The sequence below is a fragment of the Pipistrellus hanaki genome (genome assembly GCF_964339955.1).
Source record: "Pipistrellus hanaki genome assembly, chromosome: 7".
Lineage (NCBI taxonomy): Eukaryota > Metazoa > Chordata > Mammalia > Chiroptera > Vespertilionidae > Pipistrellus > Pipistrellus hanaki.
The window spans coordinates 11,475,783-11,499,757 of record NC_140509.1 but is presented as its reverse complement, the minus strand read 5'-3'; the positions used below and the strand labels follow the sequence as shown (position 1 = coordinate 11,499,757).

General features: G+C 48.6%; 1 protein-coding gene across 2 annotated transcripts; it reads right to left on the bottom strand.

Annotated features, from left to right (window-relative positions):
• Window positions 1-12: 12 nt before the first annotated feature.
• On the bottom strand, window positions 13-23,585 carry TAF8 (TATA-box binding protein associated factor 8). 2 transcript variants are annotated; one of them, XM_084890276.1, is made up of 9 exons: window positions 23,476-23,567; window positions 22,579-22,735; window positions 19,435-19,533; window positions 19,059-19,121; window positions 17,874-17,998; window positions 14,019-14,166; window positions 12,533-12,675; window positions 9,150-9,289; window positions 5,816-8,839 (listed from the first exon to the last, which is right to left on the bottom strand). In XM_084890276.1, the coding sequence occupies exons 1-9, from the start codon at window positions 23,518-23,520 to the stop codon at window positions 8,827-8,829; spliced, it is 933 nt and encodes a 310-aa protein (XP_084746402.1). In that variant the 5' UTR covers window positions 23,521-23,567; the 3' UTR covers window positions 5,816-8,826. The 2 variants fall into 2 exon arrangements, with proteins under 2 accessions (XP_084746403.1, XP_084746402.1); XM_084890277.1 differs by lacking the exons at window positions 5,816-8,839; window positions 9,150-9,289 and adding an exon at window positions 13-503 and having other exon boundaries at window positions 23,476-23,585.
• Window positions 23,586-23,975: the final 390 nt, after the last annotated feature.

Genomic DNA, 23,975 nt, shown 5'->3' with positions numbered 1-23,975 from the left:
GTGCAGCCGAGAAACAGAACAGAGAAGTTTTATTATTGACATGGAACCATGGCCCAAAGTTACACTGGGAAGTGGGGGAAATACAGTTTATACAGTGCCTACCGTTGTGTAAAAAGGGGAAAACGTATATACAAATATTTGCAGTTGATGTGTGGGCTATTTCAAGATGAATACAAAAAACATACTATACTGATGCCAGCACACCGGGAGCCTCTGGGGCGAGAACTGGGAGCCTGGGAAACAGGAGGAGGGAGATGCTCTCACACACCCTCTTCTCTTTTAAACGTTATACCGTGGACATATCCATTCAGAATAAAATAACTCTTCAGTAAAGAAGGAAAAGGAAAGCCCGCCATAAGATGGAGGCGATGGGTAAGCCACCGCTCTGGGAGGGAAAGACCTTGAACTTGTTTCCAGGGGTGAGAGTGTCCTCAGGGCAGCTGCCCCCACTGGCACCCGGGCACTTGACGTTCAGAGAATTAAGAACGGGTTTCAGTGTGAGCCTGAGTAAAACAGAAGGATAAACTCATTATCAGTGGTCGAAGAAAATTCATAGGTGAGTGCATAGCCAAGTCCAAAAGAAACAGAAGTAGAATCTGGCTCTTTCTTATTTATTTTTAGTTCATCCTCACCCGAGGATATTTTTCCATTGATTTTTAGAGAGAGAGTGGAAGGGAGAGGGAGAGACAGAGAGAAACATCAATGTGAGAGAGACACATTGATTGGTTGCCTCCCACACGAACCCTGACCAGGGCCAGGGAACCTGCAACCAAGGTACATACCCTTGACCGGAATCGAACCCGGGACCCTTCGGTCCGCAGGCTGACACGCTAGCCACTGAACCAAACTGGCTAGGACAGGAATTTGCTCTTTCATGATGGCAAACCCTGATGGTCTTGGGTCATTCCTCTTGTACCCACAAAACAGAGAGCTTCTCAGTGCCTCAGGGTCTGGCTCTTCTGGTTAAAAGCTGCTCAGATCACCGGAACTCACCTGGGTAAAGCAGCTGGAGCAGGGCCCCTCCAACCCTGGCCCCCAGGGGCCTTGTTGGGAAGACCCCCCAGCTCAGATGACCCCCGTCCCGGGGAAATCCATGCTCTGAAACCTCACTGCCCAGCCAGGTAAGGTCTGAGGGGACCTCGGCCAGCTTTAGGGAGAAGGCTGGTTACAGTGGGCAGCAAACTAGCCTCCAAGGGAAGGCATCACGGCAGGCCCAGGAGCCTCGGAGCTCTGCGGGGCAGGAGGGGCCTGGGGAAGGCGGGGCCTGGGGAAGGCGGGGCCTGGGGAAGGCGGGGCCTAGGGAAGGCGCGCACCCGAGTCCTCTCAGGCTGGTCACCTGCCTCCTGCCTTCCCGGCCATCTCGGCACTCCCCATCCCTTACTCACTTCTTCCAGAACGTCTTTTGCTAACCCCACCCTGTTTGGATCTCAGCACAGGCTTCTGCCCGCCAGTCCTCCAGTCCAATCCTCTGTTGACAGCTGTGGGACAGGCTCCCGTGTTTATCTGTCTCCCTGACTACAAGGCCACGCCCCACGGAAGGGTTTATCACGTACTGTTTGCTTGCTTGGTTCCGAGCTCAGTCTGCAGGGAGCAGTCACTACTTGGCTCGCTTGGGGCCAGGACTACCTTCTCCCTAGTTCTGGGGTGGCGGGCTGTCCCCCCAGTTTAATCATGCTTGCTCAATGCCAAATTATGTGAAACTACCTGAAGAGAAATAGTCTTCCATGCCCCCTCCAGCCAGGACACTACCCAACAGCCAAAATGATTTTCTTTTCCCCTCACCCGAGAAATGCTTTTATTGATTTTTAAAGAGAGAGAAACATCAGCCAGTTGCTTCCCATACTTGCCCCGACTGGGAATCGAACCCACAACTTTTTGCTGTACCTAATGATACTCCAACAGAGCCACCTGGCCAGGGCCAGAATGACCTTTTGGCAAGCTAAGTAACTCCTGCCACTTGGCTGCTGCCTGCTTCACTCTGAATGACACCCAGTCGCCTTGCTCAGGCCCAGGAGGCTCTGCACGATGTGCCCCTGCTCCTGACGGGCCCCTCTCCACCTCTCTCCAGGCACTCGCCCCTCACTGCTCCATTTTCTTTCAGGACCCCAACGCAGCACCTGCCATCACATATCTGTTATTTGAAACTGTCTCCCACTGGACCATAAAGTCAGAGAAGTTGGTGACTTTATTACAACATCTGGCTCAGCACCTGCACAAAGCAGCTCAGTGCATGTTTGCTGAATGCATGAATGAGGAAGGGGAGGATCGCTGTAATCTGAGAAGGACATGGAGGCTGGGAGGAGGCCACAGTTAGGGGAAAGGCACAGAGGAAGGCACAGGTGCAGCAGTGAGGAGAGCACCCCTCAAGGCAAAAGGCCCATCTCTCTCCTTAGCACTTTCCTGCCATCTGAGAGGCTCTGCGTTTGTTTTCTTTGTACGTCTTCCCACTGGAATGAGACCCCTGGGGGCAGGGGCCATGTCCCGTCTAGTTCTCTGTGGTATCCTTAGTGCCTAGCGCAGCACCTGGCATGCACAGGAGGCACTAGATCCGTGTTTGTTGAACAAATGAAAGAAATGTGAGTTATCCAGAAGAAACAATGAATTGGCAGAGGATCTCGAGAGCCAGGTTGGGAGGTCTGGACTTGGAACGAAGAGCAATAGGTAGAACTGCAGGCAAGGCCAGCTGCAGAAAGGGAGATGACAAAGCCGGCGGGCAGGCTGGGCCTGGTGGGGAACACAGGCCGCATCATCAGACCAGCAGGGAGAGGTGGCAGAACGTGGTGCAGATGAGGAAAGAAGCCTCCAAGAGCAGTACCCAGGGCCACTGCAGCTGGCCTGTTTCCAGCTTCCAGCTGCCGTGGGAAAGCTGGGAGCGGAAGTGGTTTGGGGGAAGCATGAATCAAATCCACTCTGACCATGGTGCACTGACAATATAACCAGCTGGCTCAGGGGACAGCAAGTGACAGACAGATGGATACTGAGGACTTCCGAGGGGAGTGGGGTGGGGAGGAGAACAGCTGAAAGTGGAGGAGCCGAGGAGCCATCACCTTGGATAGCAGAGGATGTCTGGGACCAAACACGGCTGGGCAGATTGGGGAGACAAGCCAGCAAAGAAAAGGGAGGCCAAGAGGCAGAATAACAAAGAAAGGAGGGCAATGTCAAGGAAGCCCAAGGAACAACTTCATAGGAGGAGGTGGCAGCCAGCAGCCCAGGCCGGCGGCTGGAGTCGGTTGGATTCCAGAGGCCCCATCCTCGAGGTGCGCTGAGTGCCGGGTGTCTGGGCCCTCGGAGAGCCAGCTTAGCTGGGTTCCGTGTTACAGAAGGGTTTGCTCCTGGCCCACCTGGCATTCCTGGGTGGGCAGATGTCCTAATCCTTCTTTGTGACAAGGATTGCTAGTTGTCCTCCAAATCCATTCTTTCCTTGTTTCCGTGGTGACAAGGCTCTCAGTTTTTACCTGGATACACAACCGCCGTAAATCCCACATTTCCTTGCCTTGCAGCCTGGTGGGGCCATGGGGTCTTCAGGTCTCCTCTGTGTATACCTCCTTCTCCCTCTAGCCCGTTGGGATGTGGACCCAGAAGATGGACATAAACATTACCAAGGTGATGGAGGAAGCAGAAGCAGAGGCCACCATCAGGCCACCAAGTCAGCCTGGACCACCTGCTCAGACTTCCATAGAAAGCATACGTTCCTGTCTTAAGTCACTATATTTTGAGGTCTTTTTGTCAGAACAGCCTAACTCATATAGAAACCCACCACTTAATCCAGTAGAAATGCCTCAGATCAGATCAAAAGTTGTTCCAGCCCAACTCTGCCAGGTCCCAAGGTGAGAGAGAGCACTGGCTTTTCCTTTGACAAGATCCTCACTCTATGCACACTCAGGGGGCTGATTCAGTAAGCACCAATGCCCCACTGAAGCAAGTCTTGCCTCATAAGGTTTCTCCAGCACAGTTCTCCCATCACAGATACAGCTGATCCTCCCAGCCAAATGGCCTGGAGGTCAATTCATCCCAGTGATACCAACATCAAGGCTTAACTACAATAAGACTGTGCACACAGCCCACAAAGGGGTGTACCAAGAGTGTCCATCTCAGGTAACTGGGGAGGCTGAGCCACTGGGCCCTATAGGACACTTAGCACACAAAAATACTCTAGCAACACAAGAAAGCAGCCAAGATGCGGAGACAAAGAAACAGGTCACAAATTAAAGAAATTGAGGATATAGAGTTCAAAACCAGTTATAAGGTTTTTCAAGAAGTTTCTAGAAACTGCTGATAAATTTACTGAGACTCCTGAGGATATGAAAAAGGACAAATCAGAAATTAAGCATACACTGACTGAAATAAAGAATAATATACAGAGATCCAATGGCAGACTAGAGGATCCCAAGAATAAAGTCAAATATTTGAAATACAAAGATGCAAAAAATACCCACTGGAAAAGAAAAAAGAAAAAAGAATCCAAAAATATGAAGATAGTGTAAGGAGCCTCTGGGACAACTTCAAGCGTACCAACATATGAATTATGGGGGTGCCAGAAGAAGAGAGAGAGCAAGACATTGAAAACCTATTTGAAGAAATCATGACTTACAAGCCCAGGGAGTGCAGAGAATCTCAAACAAAAGGAATCCAAAGAGGACCACACCAAGGCACATCATATTTAATATGCCAAGAGCAAAAGACAGAGAGAAAATATTAAAAGCAGCAAGAGAAAAACAGTTACCTACAAGGGAGCACCCATACGACTGTCAGCTGATTTCTCAACAGAAACTATGCAGGCCAGATGGGAGTGGCGAGAAATATTCAAAGTGATGAATAGCAAGAACCTACAACCAAGATTACTCTACCTAGCAAAGCTATCATTCAGAATTGAAGGTCAGATAAAGAGCTTCACAGATAAGAAAAAGCTAAAGGAGTTCATCACCGCCAAACCAGTATTATATGAAATGCTGAAAGGTATTCTTTAAGAAGAGGAAAAAGAAAAAGGTAAAGATAAAAATTACAAACAACAAATACTTATCTATCAAGTGAATCTAAAAATCAAGTGAATAAAAAAACTGATGAACAGAATAAACTGGTGAATATAATAGAATCAGGGGCATAGTAAGGGAGTGGACTGACAATCCTTAGGGGGAAAGGGGTGTGGAAGGTGCAGAAAGAGACTGGACAAAAATCATACACCTATGGATGAGGACAGTTGGGGCGGGGGGTAAGGGTATGGGGTGGGGTGGGAACTAGGTGGAGGGGAGCTATGGGAGGAAAAAAGAGGAACAATTGTAATAATCTGAACAATAACGATTTATTTAAAAAAAAATAAATTAAACATGCAGTTACCATAGGCCCCAGTAACTGCAACCTTGGGCATTTATCTCAGAGAAATGAAAACTTGTTCACACAAAGCCTGTACACAAATGTTCATAGCCACTTTATTCATAATAGCTCGAAACTGTAACAGCCCAGATGACTCGATGTGTGACAAGTTAAACGGATCGTGGGACATCCATACCATGGAATACTACTCAGCAATGAAAAGAAGCTTCTGACATACACAGCAGCCTGGAAGGCTCCCACTCCTGTGGAGTGAGAAAAGCCAACCTCGCCAGCGTAGGCATGGCTCTGTGGCTGAGCATCAGCCTATGAACCAGGAGGTCACAGATCAATTCCCGATGAGGGCACATGTCCGATCCCCAGTGGGGGCTGCATGTGGGAGGCAGACGGTCAATGATTCTCTCTCATCATTGATGTTTCTCCTTCTCTCCTTCCTTCCCTAAATTAATAAAAAATAAATAAAAAACAAATAAAAAAGCCAACCTCAAAAGATTACAAACTTTATTATTCCATTTATATAACATTTAGAAAATAAAATTATAGAGGTGGAGAAAGAGCAGTGGTTTTTCAGGAATGAGGGCGGGGAAGGAGATGGATGTGATCCTAAAGAGAGAGCCTGAGGAAGCCTTGTGGTGATGGACATGTGTACCTTCACTGTGGGGGTGGATGCCTGAATCTACACACGACAAACTGCATAGAACCACACACAGAGAGGAAATGGTAAAATTTGAATAAACTCTGTGGGTTGTACCAATGTCCATTTCCTGGTTTTGATATTGCATTTATATAAGATTCTACTGCTGGGGGAATTGGGTGAAGGGTGCATATGACCACCGTGAAAATTTCCCCCCCAGCATCCTGTGATTCTTATAATTATTTCAAATATTTTAAAAAGCCTATCAGAGATGCATATGGACATATTTGCACTTTAAATGATATAGGTCTTGGATGAGTTTTTAAAAATACTCTAGGCAGAAAAAAAATAAAGAAAAAAAGTGGGAGAGATAGATAAAACCGAATAGAAAAAAAATGGTGTTAAAGCTGAATGAAGACTTAAACAGAGAAAATATATAAACTTTCATCTCTAATTTTGGGTTTGAAATTTTCCAAAATAAAGTTTTAGACAGTTCCCAGCGGAACCTAGTCAACAGAAGGGCTGAGCCTCACCTATCTGTTTATAGCCTTACTCAGTGCTGTGACTTTTGAATACAAATGAAGTTCAAAGCTTATAAAATTGTTTCATTATGAAGGTTTCCTCATTGACCTTTTATTAAGACCTCACAAATTATACTCTTCATCTAGGTGTGTCTACTACTAATTCCCTCCAAGAATTCCCCACAAATTATGAAAAAATAGAAGTTTATAAGTATACATCGAGAATATGCACACACAGTGTCTCAGTTTGTCCAGCCATCTCCCAGTGTCGCATCCAGAACAGAATCACAGCAGCACAGCCTCTGTTCTGACAGCCCGCAGCAGAAATGGCGACTCCTTTCCAAACCCGGCCTTCTCCCTTTGGCGCTGGTTTTGGATGGTACGAGAGGAACTGCACGAATACTGACTGGGACGACCACTCCCAAGAGCCGTGAAGACAGCAAGCTGGGAGGTTCCTCCTGCCTCAGCCACGATGCACACTCAGAACCTGAGTCAAAATCAACAGGCCAAGAATCGCCAACAGCCGGATCACAAACTGCTTTCACTGGCAGAGCTTCAGTTCACCACAAACCTGAAAAACTCTTATTTGGCCCAGAGCTGGAGTCCACGTCTCACTGGGATCCCCCTTCAGTTACTCACAAGCAGCTCTCTCTCTCTGGGGGGACGGGTCAGGGAGCCCTAGAGAACGGTGAGGCCAGATGGGTGTGGAGCCTGCTGTCAAGTCACCAAGTTTTTGAATTGGACTCATGGCAGGTTAAGAGATGACCGTGGGCCTGCCCAGTGTGGCTCAGTTGGTTGAGAGTTGACCCATGCACCAAGAGGTCACTGGTTCGATTCCAGGTCAGGGTACATGCTTGGGTTGCAGGCTCAGTTCCCCGGTAGGGGGCATACAGGAGGCAGCCAATTAATGTCTCTCATCAATGTTTCGATATCTACCTCTTCCTTCCTCTAAAAAAAGAAAATCAACTAAAAATTTTTTTTAATAAAAAAATAATTTAAAAAAGAAAAAGAGAGAGAGAGAGAGAGAGAGAGAGAGAGAGAGAGAGAGAGAGAGAGAGAGATGTGACTGTGGAAGCCAAGTATAAGAAAAATTCAGTACAATTCTAAGGACTCCTCATTGCTACTGTGTAAACTTCCAGGCTCACTGCATTTTTCTTCCTTAGACTTGGGTTTTCAAATCTCTTCTTTCAGAGACCAGCCAAAGGGTATCAGCTTGTCCAGCATCTTCCTTAAACACTTGTGTTTTGATCTGTAGGTTCAGGCAGGATGAAATCTCTCCCCAGGATGCAAAGCGGTTGAACAGATTCAGACCTTCTTCTGGAAGAACTCCATGGCCTGGCCCACTGGCTTCCACGTATGGCGTCCTTCTGTGCCGGCTTCCAGCAGACGCCCCGGGCTCCCAGCTCTCAGCAAACAGGCCATCCAGCCCTCAAGATCTCCCCCTTCCCCCCAATCCCTTTCCTGCTCTTTAAGGTCGGATTCCTCCAGCAAGTCACAGCAGAATAGATCCTGCAGAGGCTCTTGTCAGAGAAAGCTCTTTTCCTGGACGGGGCAGGACTCAGTGGTCCCAAAGCACACATTCCACAGAGGGACAATAAACACCAATCCCCCCGAGAGAGCGCTGCCTTGAAGGAAGAGTTCACCAAATGCGATGAGAGAGCTGGTGTGCTGTGATGCACCACCCTCCTCCACGTGACATACCTGCTCACCCCTCCTGACTCCTGCCGGCCCAGGTCAAGGAGTGCCATGTGGGAAGACAAAGTCACCTTCGGTCATCTCAGCAGGGCACTCGGCGCCCAGGTGAGAAGAGAAATAAGAATGAGGCTCCCACCTCATTGGAGGGTTCCCACCGAGGCAAAGCAAGTGATAAACTGGTGCTACACATTGTCTGTGAGTCAATAAAAGGGACCGGGATAGCCTGAAACAGAAACTAGGCGAACAGTCCTTCTGGAGTAAGCAGAGAAGGCACAGCCCCTTCTTTCTGCTGCCTTCCCTGGTCTCTCAGTTCAAAGGAGTGAGGTCCTGTGATAATGAATGAGGTCCTGTGATAATGAATGAGGTCCTGTGATAATGAATGACGTCACCAGCTGCTCCTATGCCCTAGTCCAGCCTGGTTAATTAAGAAAGCCTCGTTATTATCACCACATCATATCTTCCTCAACCCAAACATCCAGTGAAAATGGGGAATATTAACACAGAATCTGCTATTAAAAGCATGCCCAGTCACACCCAGCAGCTTCGGCTGGAGCATGGGAGGCCACTCTTTCTGCTTCCCTCGAGTGGCTTTCACTCCCCAGGAGCGTGGTGTCCGCATCTCTGTACAAGGCAGGCTTCCTCCTCAGCTCACGAGAGGGACCTAGAAAGAAGAGGAATCCATGGAGCCTGCCTGGTGGGGACCCCACCTGCTCTCCTTCCAGGAGGCAACAGCTCCAGGGCTGTGCGGGTTAGTCCCGGGCTGCAGGAAGCTCAACCTCTGTGCAACAAGAGGTACATGTGGCAGGCGAGGAAGGAGAAGAAAAGGGATGATACTTCCTCTCGCTCGAGTAGCTTACCCCGACATGCAGACCCACTGGTGGTGCAGACCCACCGGTGGCCTCTTTTCTGCCCCGAAGCAGAGGAGACCTCGGTTGGCCAGAGGGCCTCTCTGCACCCAGCTCCCAACTCACTTCTTCCTGCGGATCTTGGGCTTCTTCACGGGGCGCAGGTAGGGGTTATCGATGAGGCTCTCCTCCCCGCTCCGGCTCCCGGACAAGGAGGAGTTCTGCTGCAGGACAGAGGTGTTCTCCTTCTCGGCTCCAGAGTCATCCTTTGAGCAAAAGCCGAAATAAAGCAAAACACCAGCAGCGTAAGGAAAGAAATTGCAGCGCCCCCTTCCGGGGGAGGTTGGAAGCTCAGGGACCGCTTCTCTCTAAGGGGCCTCAGATGGAAGGAGGCCCAGGCCGCACTGGCATTCAGAGGAAGGCGAGCCCAACAGCTCCCACAGTGGAGCGCAGGACACAAAGCCCTGAGCTCCTGACAAGACAGGACACAAGTTAGAAAGAATAGCGATCTGGGAGGGGCAGGGGGTCTGGGGCTAAAATGCAGGTGCTCAAGAAGGAAGCCCCACTTGTGGGGAGATGAAGAAAAAGGGAAGCAAGCTTCCACCCTTTGCAGGACTGAGACGGGGTGAGAACAATCATATGCAGAGGCCTCTCCTGAGCCAAAGCTGATGTAAAGCATCAGAGATGCCCTCCGCCCCCCAAATTCTCAAATTATCTGGTACTTGCAACACAGTACCAGTGATCACATTACGGCAGAACCTCGAGCGTTCCCACCAAGGCAAAGCGGAGCGTCTGGCACCAAGGCAGGAACACCATCCGTACTCCCATCTGCCATACCCCCCCTGGGGGTCAGGCCTTTCAGGTTTGGTTTTTGAAGACAGTGATTTTGCTGGAAAGTTCATAAATTTATATATATTCAATATGACCCCAAATAAAAAATTTTTTAAATCACAATCATGTGTAAACAGAAAAAAAGTAGTATGTTGAAATTTAAAAAACTGGTTCTGAGAATATGGGTGATTGATTCTCCTTTCCTTATTTATACTCTCTTCTAAGTTCTGTAAAATGAGCCCTGCAGAGGAAGGAGGACAAAATCAGAGGAAGAACTTGACCTAGAGGTTCATTCCTAAGAGACTGAGTGACCAGAGGTGTTGGTGGGACTGCGCCCCCTGGTGACAGGCCAAGGTTCTGTCACTGAGATTCCTGTTCTGTGGAGGCTCTGACCTCAACCAGAGCAGAGGACGCGAAATGAACCACGAAATGAAGGGCAGGCTCTCCCGCAGAGGCAGAGACCGGAAATGAAGGGCAGGCTCTCCCGCAGAGGCAGAGACCGCTGGCCCAGCAGGCAGGCAACAGTCAGCTCCATGAACCGGAAGAGATGGGTTGCTTCTGGGTTCCGCTGCACATGCTCACACAGTCCATCTACTGTGTCCTCCCAGAGGCCCTGTGCGTTGCCATGCAGGAACCCTGTGCTTTCCTTTCCAACACCTGAGCTGGCGGGACTGTGAGGTGACTTAGAGCCACAGTGGAGCTTCCGGAGGCTCTTCTGAAAGCGAGAGCCCAAGATCAGCCTCGCTCGCGCCAGACACAGGTCCGACCACCGCCAGACCGCCTGGGACGTTTGGCTCCTAAGCTTTCCAAAGTTCTTCACGGCTTAATTTAGCAACCACCCCCTTCCCACCTCTTATCATTTCTCCATGGTCAACACCTCAGCTTAGAGTTACTGGAAGTTCACTTCAGCTGTGCCTTACGTGTTTCCTGAAATAAGGATGGAGGTGACAAGGGTGCCGAAAAGCCAGCCTCGACCTGCTGGAGGCACTGAGGCTGCCTCTGCCGGCTCACTGTCTCACAGGCCAGGATGTGGTCCCAACCGCGAACACGGCCTCTCTTCTCCCAAGCAGAGCTTCTGGCAATGCCACTCCCTCGCCTCCCTCAGGGACAGGCAGCCTTGAGGTGGGCAGGGACAGGAGCAGGTAAAAGAGTAAAGTAGCAATCCAACCAAGATTTTGTAAAAACTGGGAGCAGAAGGGTCTTTTAAGAGCGCCTGGAGCCTGGAGTTCATTGCGTGCTACCTAGCCCACCCTGGGGACTGCCCCAGCCCAGCTTCAGTGTCCTGCCCATACCTGCCTGCCGACCTCAGGTTCACACGGCCACGGCCACGGCCACTCAACATCTCCACTGGGGTATGAGGTAGGCACCTCCAACTTCGTGTGCCTAACACTGAGCCCCGGACCTTCCCCTGGGCGTAAACAGCCCTCTGAGACCATCCTGCGAGGACCCACCACTGGCTCTGGCCTAGACTCCTCTCTCAAATGCTTCCTAACTGATCTCCCTCCACAGCCCACGCTCTGCCGACCCCGGCTACAGTCCCTTCTCCTCACCGCAGTCAACGATCCTGGAAAAAAATAACTCAGACCCGTCCCTCCCCTGCACCATGCCTCCCACCACTCCCATTTCACCCGGCTGAAACCCAGTCTTAAGGCTGCTTACAAGGTCCTGGTGTGCCTCTCCCTCTCTCCTTCCTCAGCCACACCCTCACTCACCTCCGTGCTGCTCCTCCGGGCCTCTGCACAGGCTGCTCCCTTCCAGAACATTCTTCCACAGATAGCCCTGGCTCCCTCCCTCCCTCGCCTCCTCCAAGTCTCTGCTCAAATGTCAGTTCTCAGAGATGTCTACCCTGAGCACTCTGAGCTTGAAGCCTCCACCCTTCGTCCTAGACCTTCCCTTCCCATCCCCAGTAGCACTTTTAATAAACTACATAACGATGTGCTTTTATAGTCCAGTCACTGCATAGAACTTTGTTGCTAGAATCCTTCTCTCAAAGTCTTCTCACTTACTTTTTACAGGACAGCATGTGGTTGTACAGCCAGAACAGCAGGGAGGGGCAATGGGGGCGGGAGCTGTCCTGGGCCAGGCACCCCACCCCATATGCTCTCTCTCCACATCCCTTCCTGCTCTCCTCCCTGTTTGTGCCACTCTGGCCACCCTGATGGCCGTCTGTTCTTCAACATAACAGCTCCCACCTCAGGGCCTTTGCATCTGCTGTGGCCCTGTGAGATACTCCCAGGTGTGTAAGCTTTGTTCCCTTCAGGTCTTTACTCACATGCCACCTTCTAAGACTTTTAGGATTAAAACCACATTCCCCCTGTGCCCATAGTTACTTCCTATCTCTTAATTTATTTCTTCATACCTTAGTTCCATGAGGGTAGGACATTTTGTCGGTTTTGTCTCCTACTAATTCCCCAGCACCTGGAGCTGTGCCTGGCTCTGGCAGGCACTCATTCAATATTTACTGAATGAATGAATGAATGAATGAATGAAGCCCCAGACAGGACTTGCCTCTCAAGCTAGAGATCCCATCACACTCGGATCGTCATGAGCCCATCTTGCAAGTCCCTAACATGAAGGCAGAGACCTGGGTCGGTCATGTCCAGGTCTCAGCGTGACAGGCTGCGGGCAGTGTGGGCTAGTTTGGGGGCTACCCTGAAGCAGGCAGAGGCAGGACCCACCGTGCTGATATGAAGAGGGAGATTCTCTGTGTCTGTCTGCTCATCCTGCTCAGAGGAATCCGTCTCTTCCATTTGCTGCATCTCCAGTTCAGACGGAAGAAGAGCTGTCAGGTAGGGGATGGTGAAAGGTCTGGCAGCAATCACTGTGGGATGGGAAGAGAGCACAGCTCCAGTCATGGTGTCCTTGCAGCTGGCTCAGGGCCTCACAGCGAGCAGCACCCAATGACAATAATGGCTGTCACACTCCAAGCACTCACCATGTCCTACAGGCTTCACACGGATTTTCTTAATCCACTGTAATGGCTAAATATTATCGCCAACCCCATCTTATAAAGAAGGAACCCGAGACGCTGAGAGGTTAAGTGACAGGGTGGGATCTGAACTTGAGCAGCGTAACTTCAGAGCCCACTTTCCCCAAGTGCTGGAGGGCTAAAATCAGACAGGGGCTGCATCCTAGTGGCTACATCCTAGTGAAGCATCAGCTGCGTGGTCTGACACCTGGTTTACCCCTCTAAGCCTCATTTTTAGAGCAGAGATTCTGAGCCCATCAGTCTGAAGGAGTCAAGTTCAAATATGGATCTGAGAGCTCCCTGCATGGACTGAGCTGGAGGGCTTCAAGCACTTCCAAACAGCACTGAGGATGAGAAGAAATCGCGATGAGATAAATAAACAACAGAAGGTCTCTGTGTCTGGTAGAATGTGATTATCAGGTGAGCCTAGCTTGAAAGTCACTAGCTACGTGACCTTGGGCAAGTTACTTCTTTTCTCCTCCTTATAAGCCTGGGCTTCCTGTAATGATGGGAATAACAGCTCCTACCTCGTGGGCTCCTGAGAGGATTGAATGAGGTGATTTAATGGTCCGCAGACCACTGGTGGTCCGAGAGGTCCGAAAGGTTGGCGACTGCTGATTAGGGGAAATGCCTGGCACCTCACCTGGCACCTGATCACTTAGCTGCTATGACTGCAGGGCCAGGCACACGGCGAGCACTTGCGGAACGAATGGTCTCCCTCGTTCACCTTTGGAACGCCTGAGGCCTATGGAGGTGGAGCGGCGTGGTCACATGGCGAAATGGTAGTGCCGAGGTGGGAAATTAAGTGAGACGGTGCCTGTGTGAGGACACGGTGAAGCGCAAAGCCCGGCAGGTGTTCTGTGACTGCCCCGCTCCCCTGAGGCCACCGTCCCTTCGGCAACCAGGGCTGCCACTTCTGCTGCATGAGGTCTCTGGGGCCCAGGGCTCAGTTACTCCTGAGGTAACCTAAACTCAACATATCTCAAGCATCCAATCCCAACGGAGGCCATTACTGCTCTGAGGCATCAGTTAGGGACAGGCCCCGAAGAACTAGGAAAAGGAGCCAGAGATCTGAAGAAACATAGGCACCCAAGACAAGGACAAAGCTTGTTTGCTCCTTCCTACCATGCTGACAGTAAGGGAAGGTGCTATTATCTCAGATGACGAGACAGGGTCTGCAGAGGGCTAGCTCTTACGTGGAAACGTGCTGACGTCGTCTTTGAACAGACTCTGGGTCTCGCCCGTCTTGGCCATAAAGCGGGTGAGCGCCCGCTCCACGTCACGTCTTTGGGATGCAGCCTTCTCCCGCAGGACCTGGTAGTCAGACACAGGCTCGCGGTACGTCTGCAGAGAACAGCAAATACACTACAGAGTAATACCAACGGGTCATCCTGTCCTCCCTGAGCCCGGCTTTGCTGTTTCCATAGCCTTCCACCTTTCGGTTATTTTTATTTTTATTTTTTTAAATATATTTTTATTGATTTTAGAGAGGGAGAGAGAGAAACATCAATGATGAGAGAGAATCATAGATTGGCTGCCTCCTGCAGGCCTCCTACTGGGGATTGAGCCCACAACCCAGGCAGGTGCCCTTGACTGGAATTGAACCTGGGACCCTTCAATCTTCAGGCTGATGCTCTATTCACTGAGCAAAACAGAGGGCCAAAGCATTTTAAATTGTGATGGTATAGGTGACATTGTAACGATGACCAAAAAACAATTAACTACTCTTTCTGGTATGGAGATGGGATTTTTGAAGGAGGTGCTTAAAAACATTTCCACTGTTGTCAATGTTAATTCAAGTGTACAGCCTGCATACAGTTCCCATATTCACACTTAAACACAGAAACAAGACTCTCTGACATGTTTAAAATCATTCCAAAAATGAAGAATTTGACTGGATTTTGAACATACTTGGTACAAACATTAAAAATGCAAGAACTTCCCATCATTTTTAAGAGAACTATTTGAGCCTGGCTGGTGTGACTCAGTGACTGAGCATCAACCTATGACTCTAGAGGTCATGGTTCAATCCTCAGTTGCATGCCCAGGTTGTGGGCTTGATCCCCAGTGAGGACAGGTAGGAGGCAACCGATCAACGATTCTCTCTCATCATTGATGTTTCTATCTCTCTTTCCCTCTCCCTTCCTCTCTTAAATCAATAAAAATATATTTAAGAGAGAGCACTGTTTGAGATTTAAAAAGTTGGAAATTGAATAGAAAATTTTAAACAAAATTCTTTAAAATATATTTTATTGATTTTTTACAGAGAGGAAGGGAGAGAGCTAGAGAGCTAGAAACGTCGATGAGAGAGAAACATCGACCAGCTGCCTCTTGCACACCCCCTACCGGGGATGTGCCCGCAAACAATGTACATGCCCTTGACCGGAATCGAACCTGGGACCTTTCAGTCCGCAGACCGACGCTCTACCACTGAGCCAAACCGGCTTCGGCTTAAACAAAATTCTTTAAATAATTAGATGATGCAAGCTCATTTTATGATTGAAGCAAATTCATTTTGTGATTTATTAAGTGGAGCCAACAATGCTACATATCTTTGTAATGTACCTTTTTCAACTATGAGAGCTGTTAAAGTATTACAATAAGCTGATCTCTAACTTATTATTCCACCACGTATTACACCAAGAGTTCAAAACCTAAAAGGCAGGGCCGTCACATGGCTGCCACTGAAAAGGAGCAAACAGGTTTCCTGAGCCTTTAATAAGGGTCAGATTATCTTTAATGCCATTATGTTGGTGGAGTAGTCTATAATAATAAAAGCATAATATACAAATTGACTGAACGACCGAACAGGAGAACGACCGTCCAGATGACCACACTATGACACGCACTGGCGCCAAGCCAGCCAAGGCGGGTGCCATGCAATTGGTCAGGAGGCCTCACCATCGCCTCTGGATCGTCCCACAGAGGGAGGCCCAGGCCAGCCAAGTGATCACACCCCACGCCTGTCGCCTACAGAGGGAGGTGACTGGTGGTGATGGTGGTGGGGAGCCAGCGCCATAAATGGCAAACAGTGGCAGTGGCGAGGGTGGGGCCAGCTGCCAGCAGCCGGGGGAAGAAGAGTCCCAATAGGCCTAAGGACCCTACCTGCGGGGTCCTGGATTGTGAGAGGGCGCATCCTGGGCTGAGGGGGACACCCCCCACCATGCACAAATTTCTTGCTCTGGGCCTCTAGTACATTATAATATTCATGTAAGTCAGCATGAATATTTATTGGAGTATCCTATCTAATAGAGGGAATATGCAAATTGACCATCATGCTATCACAAAGATGGTGGTGTCCATAGCCACAAGATGGCAGCGCCCAGTCCCCTCAGCTTCACTTGAAGTCCCCCAGTCCTTTCCCAGAAAATGGGTTTCTTCAAAGTTGGTTAAGCTTCTTAGGACAAAAAGCATTCAAAATCTTTGAAAAGGGAATTCCACTATTTATAAAAGTTTGGACTAGACAATTCAAGGTTATTTCCACTACAACCTTCTATGATTTTGTGATATTAACATTCTGAATTCACATAGTACCAGCTGTACTTTATTTAAAGGAATAGCCATTATTATTAAAACAACTCATAAAACCACAATGTTTGCATGTCAAGAACATTCTGTGTGATTTTCCTAATGGCTGATGTTAATGCCCCTAAACCGGCAGTCGGACATCCCCCAAGGGGCCCCAGATTGGAGGGTGCAGGCCGGGCTGAGGAACAACAGGCACCTCTCATGCATGAATTTCGTGCACAGGCCTCTAGTGTACTTAGTATTTTTACTGACAGAAATACACTCTGAAAGAGTTAGAGACTGTGATGGGTTGAATTGTGTCCCAAGTATATGGCCATACCACTCTGAGATTGGGCCCAATGTCTTCTGAATCGTGTTCCCTAAAAAAAATATGTATGGGAAAGGGGGGGGTGAGGACAAATATGTGATACCTTAATCAATAAAGAAGTTAAAAAATGTTGAAGTTCTAACCCTCAGTGTCTCAGCGTATGATCTCATTTGGAAATAGGGTCATTGCAGAGGTGATGAGTTAAAAAGAGGTCACACAAGAGCAGAGTGGGACTCTGTTCCAATACAACTAATGCCCTTGCAAGAAAAAGGCCATGTGAAGACAGAGACACAGACGTAACAGAGGACTGCAGTCCTGCTTCCCCCAGCCAGGAGTGCCCACAAACCACTGGAAGCTAGGAGAGGCAAAAAAGGATTCTCCTACAGGTCTCAGAGAGAGCATGGCCCTGGCAACATCCTGAGCTCGGCCACGTGCCCTCCAGAACTGTAAGGCAATACGTGCCTGTTGTTCTAAGCCGCCTAGTATATGGCATTTTGTTGCAGCAGCTCTAGGACACTAATACAGAGATTACAGGTCATGGCCAGCGGCTGTGTTGCCATGGTGACTGACTACCTATTCCTTCCCCCAGGATCCTGAGTGTGGAGAAATGCCTGGAGGAGGTGCCCCACCCGCCCGCATGATGCCATATTTGCACCAGCACATGCTGCGGAGGCAGGGACAAAGGAAGTGTGTGGGAGAGCCTCTGGGACTGCTCTGCACGCTGCACCCTTCCCAAAGGAGGTGAAGGAGAACACAGCTAAGCTATGGAGGACAACTCGATCTGCGCTCATCAGACCCAGAACTCAGAGTACGCTAAGTTTAATTCCATGTTATCACCAAGTATGCTTTAAATAATCTTTTCCCCCTGGTTTCAAAAATAACACTTTTCTATAAAAAGTTTGGAAAACTTAGAACTAAAACTAAGTACACACAAAGCAACAAGAGTTAGCCATGACCCACTGAGAATCACTATGAATATTTTCTGAGTGCCCTTCCAGTCTCTTCTCTAGCGTTTTGGCAGGACAGGCTTCAATTTCTCGTTAACTACATTTTTGTTAGCCAACGGGAGAACATAACTCTCCTTTGCCAAATTGTTTATAAGAAAAGACATTCTGAGTTCTGAGCCCACCTTTTATCAATAAGCTTTTGATCCAACAATCAGTAGAAATTGAGTATTTCGCCTCAGTCATAGCCCCCGTCATACCCTCACACTCACCGGAGTTTTGATGTAGGTGTGCGGGTCGGGGAACTCGGGAAAATGGCTGGGGATGTGCGGCGGGTGGGGTCGGTTCTGCCCTGCAGTGAGAGCCTTGGGAGTCACCGGCTGATTGGTCACTGGAGCTAAAACAGAGTCACAACTGGTTTCTCTTCCACCCCAGGACTTGGGTCTCTACCCAAACCCTCCTTTTCTCAAAGTAAATGCTGGGTCTCAGTTTTCGGAACAATGGATACTTTGCATTTCTATTTTACAAAGGCCTTTGAGGACTTAAGGACCTCAGGTCACCGCGACAGGCCTAGCCCTGAATGACCCTGGCTGACATTCCCATCCACAGCAATCTGCCTGCAGGCCTCTTAGGGAGGTGAGTGCTTTGCTGGGACACTGTTCACATCACAAAAGAGCACACGGAGGCTGCTGAGTGACCAAGGAGTTAGATGAGCTGCTAACTCTCTTTTCAAAGAACCCAGATAGCAGTCATACAGCACGCCAGGGTAAGTAGGCATGGGGTTGAAAATGACACCTTCACTGCTACTTGAGAGGGAAGAAGGTCTTCACAAGATGTCACCCAGAAAAAAGTGGTGAGAAAAAATCAAGTGAAGTCTCCCCAGGTCCTACCAGCCCACACTAGTTACTCCCAGCTCAGTTTATGGCAACCAGTTTCTATCCAAGGCACAGGTCGTCAAACTGTGCCTTCGACAGAAACAAAGAGACAGAGTAAATATTTTAGGTTTTGCAAGCCATACAGTCGGTCACAACTGCTCGACTCAGCCATTATAGCACAAGGCAGTCAAAGATAAGTATACATGGCTGTGTTCCAATAAAACTTTATTTACAAAAACAGGTGGTGGGCCACATTAGGCTTACAGACCTTAGTTTACTGACTCTTGATCTAAGGAAGAACTAGAGCACTAGCATTTCTCAAGCAGCATCAACTGCCCTTCTAGGGCCAAAGCACAAGAATCACGGCAACATCTCAAAGATGGTTTTCCTTTCTGGTGACTGAACGCCACATCCCGGTCCTACTAGCCCAAACAAAGAGGATGTTACAGGTAGCCCCAAATGATGGAAGGGAGCCTGCAATAAAGTAGCAGCTGAACAAACAGATCCCTGCCCTGTTTAATTAATTCATTGCACAAGCATTAACTGAGCACGTGCTGAGGACCTCAGTTCAAAGTCACTTACGGGCAGTAATGACCATCCTCTGAGACCGCTTTGCATAAGCAGGGAGAGTGTCCACGTTGAAACCTAAGAAACAGGAAAGCAAAAGTCACTGCCCAGACCACCAGATACTGAACTTGGGAGAGGCACCTTGTGCTGAAATAGCTTCAACTCCCCACTCAAGCATTTTGCTGCCACTGAGAAGCTCCAGCAGATCCCCACCAGGGAGTTAGGTCTCTTAAATGGGTCAGAGGAACCCTCTGTTGGTAACCCCCTCAAACAAGAAACTGACCGGAAGAACCATAAGGGAATTAAAAAACACTCAGTAGATGTGGCTCACTCCTCTCTCTCCCGTAACTCCAACTCAGCTGCACTGAAGAGCTGGAAACTGTGCACTCACCCATCTCCACAAGAGTGACCACAATGTCTGACAGCGTGGGCTGGGTCCTGGCTGTGTGCTCACAGTAAGACTTGGCACTCCTCCCAATTTCTGAAATGTCTGGGAAAGAATCAAAAGCATAAAGTCTTATTCTCAGTTCCCTAAAAGGTAAGCAAAGGATTGACACATGAGCCAGCAACTCGACTCCTGGGTATATTCCCAAGCAAATTGTAAGCAGGAACATAAATAGATACTTATACACTAATGTCCATAGCAGCATTATTCACGATAGCCGTAAGGTGGGAACAACCCAAGTGTCATCAAAAGATGAATGGATGAACAAAATGTGGTCGGTCCATACAAGACAATGTTATTTAGCCATAAGAAAGGAATGAAATAGTCCTGGCTGGTGTGGCTCCGTTGGTTGAGTGTTGTCTTGTGACCGAAAGGTCACCAGTTTGATTCCCAGTCAGGGCACATGCCTGTTTCATAACAGAGGTGGCCGATATCTATCTCTCTCTCTCTCTCTCTCTCTCTCTTCCTCCTTCCCTCCCTTCCTCCCTCCAATCAATAAAAACTTATTTAAATAAACAAATTTAAAAAGAAAGGAACAAAGTACTGATCCATGCTACAACATGGATGAACCTTGAAAACATTATGCTAAGTGAGCTGAACCAGACACAAAAAGTCAAATGTTTTAAGATTCTACTTATATGACAGGAAAAAAAAAAATTCATAGAGCCAAAAAAGTAGCTTAGAGGTTACCAGGGGCAGGGGGGAGAGGTGATTAGGGAGTTATCCTCTATGGGTTTAAAGTTTCTTTTTGGAATAATGAAAAAGTTCTGGCAATAAAGAGTGTTGATGGTTGTACAACATTGTGAATATATTTAATGCCACTGAATTATACACTTAAAAATGGTTAAAATAATAAATTTTGTTACGTATATTTTGCAACCAAAAAAAAAAAGGTCTATTGTCTGCATTGTCTGTCTAAAGCTGAACCTCTGTTTAATAGTCATGCTTTAGTCCTTCAGAGAAAGGGGAAGGTATGAATCAGACTCCATGAATGGGTTTCAAAAGGAATGGGAGGTTCCATGAAACCTAAAATTATACACACACACACAGCCCTTTTCCGGGAATGGGTCCACAGAACTCATCAGATGTAAGGCAGGGTCTTCAAACTACGGCCCGCGGGCCACATGCGGCCCGCAGAGGAGTCTGATCCGGCCCGCCAGGTTTTTTGGGCAGTGAGCGCAGCCGAGGTGTTACAGTAGGAATTAGTAGTTCATATAGTCCGGCCCTCCAGCTCTCTGAGGGACCGTGATCTGGCCCCCACTTTAAAAAGTTTGAGGACCCCTGATGTAAGGGATCCAAAAAGGTTCAGAAGATAAAAGCAAGTAGGGAAAGGTATCTTACTGAAAACCTATCACCAACTTGCCATGCTACCCTGAGTAAGCCACTAATCCTAGCCTCTACACAGGAACACGGTGGGCGGCATCTGTTTACTTGGGAGGGAGGGAAGGGGGTGTGGGGGGGGGGGAGGGGGGATCTAATGGGGACTATTAGTCCATTCCTTTTGGACAAAAGTTCTCAAAGCATGGTCTGGAATCCCTAGGCGACCCTATAAACCTTTCCACAGTCCATAGGTCAAAAGTGTCAGAGAGGAACGGAGAGGGAGAGATAGAAACATTAATAATGAGAGGGAATCTTTGATTGGCTGCCTCCTGCATGCCCCCTACTGGGGATTGAGCCCACAACCTGGGCATGTGCCCTTCACTGGAATCAAACCTGGGACCCTTTAGTCTGCAGGGCAATGCTCTATCCACTGAGCAAAACCAGCTAGGGCTCATAATCAAATTAAGACATTTTTTAATTTTTCTACTCATTCTCTGAGGCAGTTTTCCGGAGGAAATCTGACCAGGGATGAATCATGGCTCTGGTGGATAATGGATCATGTGCTTGTTCACGCTCATGTTTTAAATGTTCTGTTTTACTTTCTAATGTGGCAAAATATATACACATATGTATTTATAGTTGTATCTCCATCCCTCATCCTATCCTAGCCCCTAAAAGGCCCAAATAGGGAAATACATTGTATATGCAGAAAAGCCAGTATGAGACCATTCTGAGGTCCTAAATCTCAAGGTATTTCCTTTCCTTTCCTTTTTTTTTTTTTAAATATATTTTTATTGATTTCAGAGAGGAAGGGAGGGGGAGAGATAGAAACATCAATGATGAGAGAAAAGTCATTGATCTGCTGCCTCCTGCACACCCCCCACTGGGGAGGATCAAGCCCACAATCCTGGCATGTGTCCCTGATCAGAATTGAACTCAGGACCTTTCAATCAGCAGGCTGACTCTCTATTCACTGAGCCAAACCAGCGAGGACTCAAGGCATTTCCTCTTAAAAGTGTGTTTTCTCCCCCATTCTATAAAACATATTCACCCTTACCCTTTGTATCTTCATATACAATACAGCATCCTATATAATAAAGTTGTAATATGCAAATTGACCCCCACACCCTCACAAGATGGCTGCCTATGACCAGGGTGGGTAGTGAGGGATGACCAAACAACTGAACAAACAGGCTTCGTGGGCAACCAGGCCAGCAGGGGGGCAGTTAGGGGTGATCAGGCAGGCAGGTGAGTGATTAGGGGCCATCAGTCCAGGATTGTGAGGGTGCAGGCTGGGCTGAGGGTCCCTCCTCCCCCCATGGACAAATTTCATGCACCAGGCCTCTAGTTTTATTATATTATGTGGTGGCATCTATTTTGTAGAAATTAATCTTAACTCTCCAATAAAATTATAGGTTCTTTGAGTATAGAACATAAACAGCTATTATGCACCTGCAAGTCATCAAGAGCTTACAATGCTCCCAGCATGGAATGACTTACATATATGCCTCATCTATACTCACAATTCCATGAGGTGCAGATTATTATTCCATTTCACAATTGAGGAAATTAAGAGTCAGAAGGTCTAGCAACTTGCCCCAACTATTAAGTGGTAGAGTGATGACTTACACCCAGGTCTATCTGATTCTAAAGCCTATAAGTCACTTGACTATGTTCTTTTTCTTAAATCCTCTCTAACACGATCACAATGCAGGACACAGCACTGATGTCTGGTTGACTTGAAGAAGGCCTATTGTTCCTGATACTTACAGCTCTGAAGCATCTCTGTCAGTGTTTCCACGGATGCTTTCTCAGCACTCTCAAACCCTGCCTCAGTCAGCAAGGAGCTCACAACCACTTGCAGGGTTCGCCTCCGGGCCAGATGGTAATTGTCAGCTGGGTTAGTGGACTGTTTACTTCCTGATCTCTGTGAATCAGGCGCCCAGAAAGAGAAGATTTTCATCCACTAAACAAGGATGCAATCACATAGTTCACACATCGTCATGGCGAGCAAACATTCATTTGCTAAATACCTACCAGTACTTAGCAAAATGTAATAGCCAAATAAGTAATAATTGAGCAGCCAAGGGGCTCTAAATACGGAGACAGCCTTTCTGCTTCCCTAAAACGTAAAATTCTAATAACACAAATGGCTGTTTCTTACTTTCTATTTTCGCAGATTATCAGGATATACAGCTTGAAGAAACACGTATGAGACCGTATTTATTTCTAATTCTCAGAAAAAAAAAATCTCTCTTGTTCCTCCCATCTTCACTAACAAGGGAAATTAAAATAATAACACATGATGCTGAGAAGAGGAGGGCAAAGGATAACAGCACCGGAAAGTAGGAAAGATAATATTTTGAAACAGGAATCCCTCCCAACTTTGGCTAGCCAATAAGAAGGCGGAAACGGCCTCTTCGGACCAATTAGGAGGTGTTCCGGGTTCCCAACCCCGAAACCAGCCAATCAGCACACAGGTCCACCAACTCGGGAGGCCGCCGCCAAGTCCAGGAGAGGGGGGGCACGTACGGCCTGAAAGGCTCTCCTCCATACGGAGCTCATGGCGGGGCTGGATGTCCGGGGATGAGCGTGTGGCCCCGGCTAGGGGAAAGCTGCAGAATGCCCCGACTCTCTCAGCTTCAACCCCGCGCCTCCCGCCCTTACCGTTCCGGAGCTGCTAGCCCCCGCAGAGGCCGTCGTGTCGGCCATCTTGCTCTGGCGTAACGTGCGCGAGCGCAGGGCAGGATGGGATTTGTAGTCGCCCGGCGGGGAGGGGCGGGGCGGGGCGGCGCTCGCACCTCTGGGTTTTCCAAAGCTCAGCCGAGGCGGGGGATAGGGGCTTCTGATGACCCTGGGCACGTGACCCACACTGAGCGACGGGTTGCTGGGACCCTCGGAATTGGCCCGGGAAATGCGCCCTCGCTTGCACACCTCTTTCCTCCTGAAATCGTTTCTCATAAAGAGCATCCCCCCTGGAGCGCCCCAAACGTGACTGTTAGCAACACCTGGCTGGGTCCCGCCCAGGGTCAGTGCCTCGCTGTCTGCGGGAGGGGCCGAGACCACGTGTTATTCTCCTCTCCAGGTGATGCTTCTGGAGCGGGAACTTTGGGGAGATGTAAGGTTGTGCTGCGAGTCTGCAGCCCGCCAATGGCCCTCTTTGCAGC

What these genes read in the sequence shown, in the direction of transcription:
- TAF8 (XM_084890276.1), bottom strand. Translation starts at nt 23,520, where the DNA reads ATGGCCGACACGACGGCCTCTGCGGGGGCTAGCAGCTCCGGAACG. An exon ending in GGGCTAGCAGCTCCGGAACG is followed by an intron (nt 22,736 to 23,475) that starts GTAAGGGCGGGA and finishes CCTGATTCACAG; the next exon opens with AGATCAGGAAGTAAACAGTC. An exon ending in GGTCACTCTTGTGGAGATGG is followed by an intron (nt 19,122 to 19,434) that starts GTGAGTGCACAG and finishes CCTGTTTCTTAG; the next exon opens with GTTTCAACGTGGACACTCTC.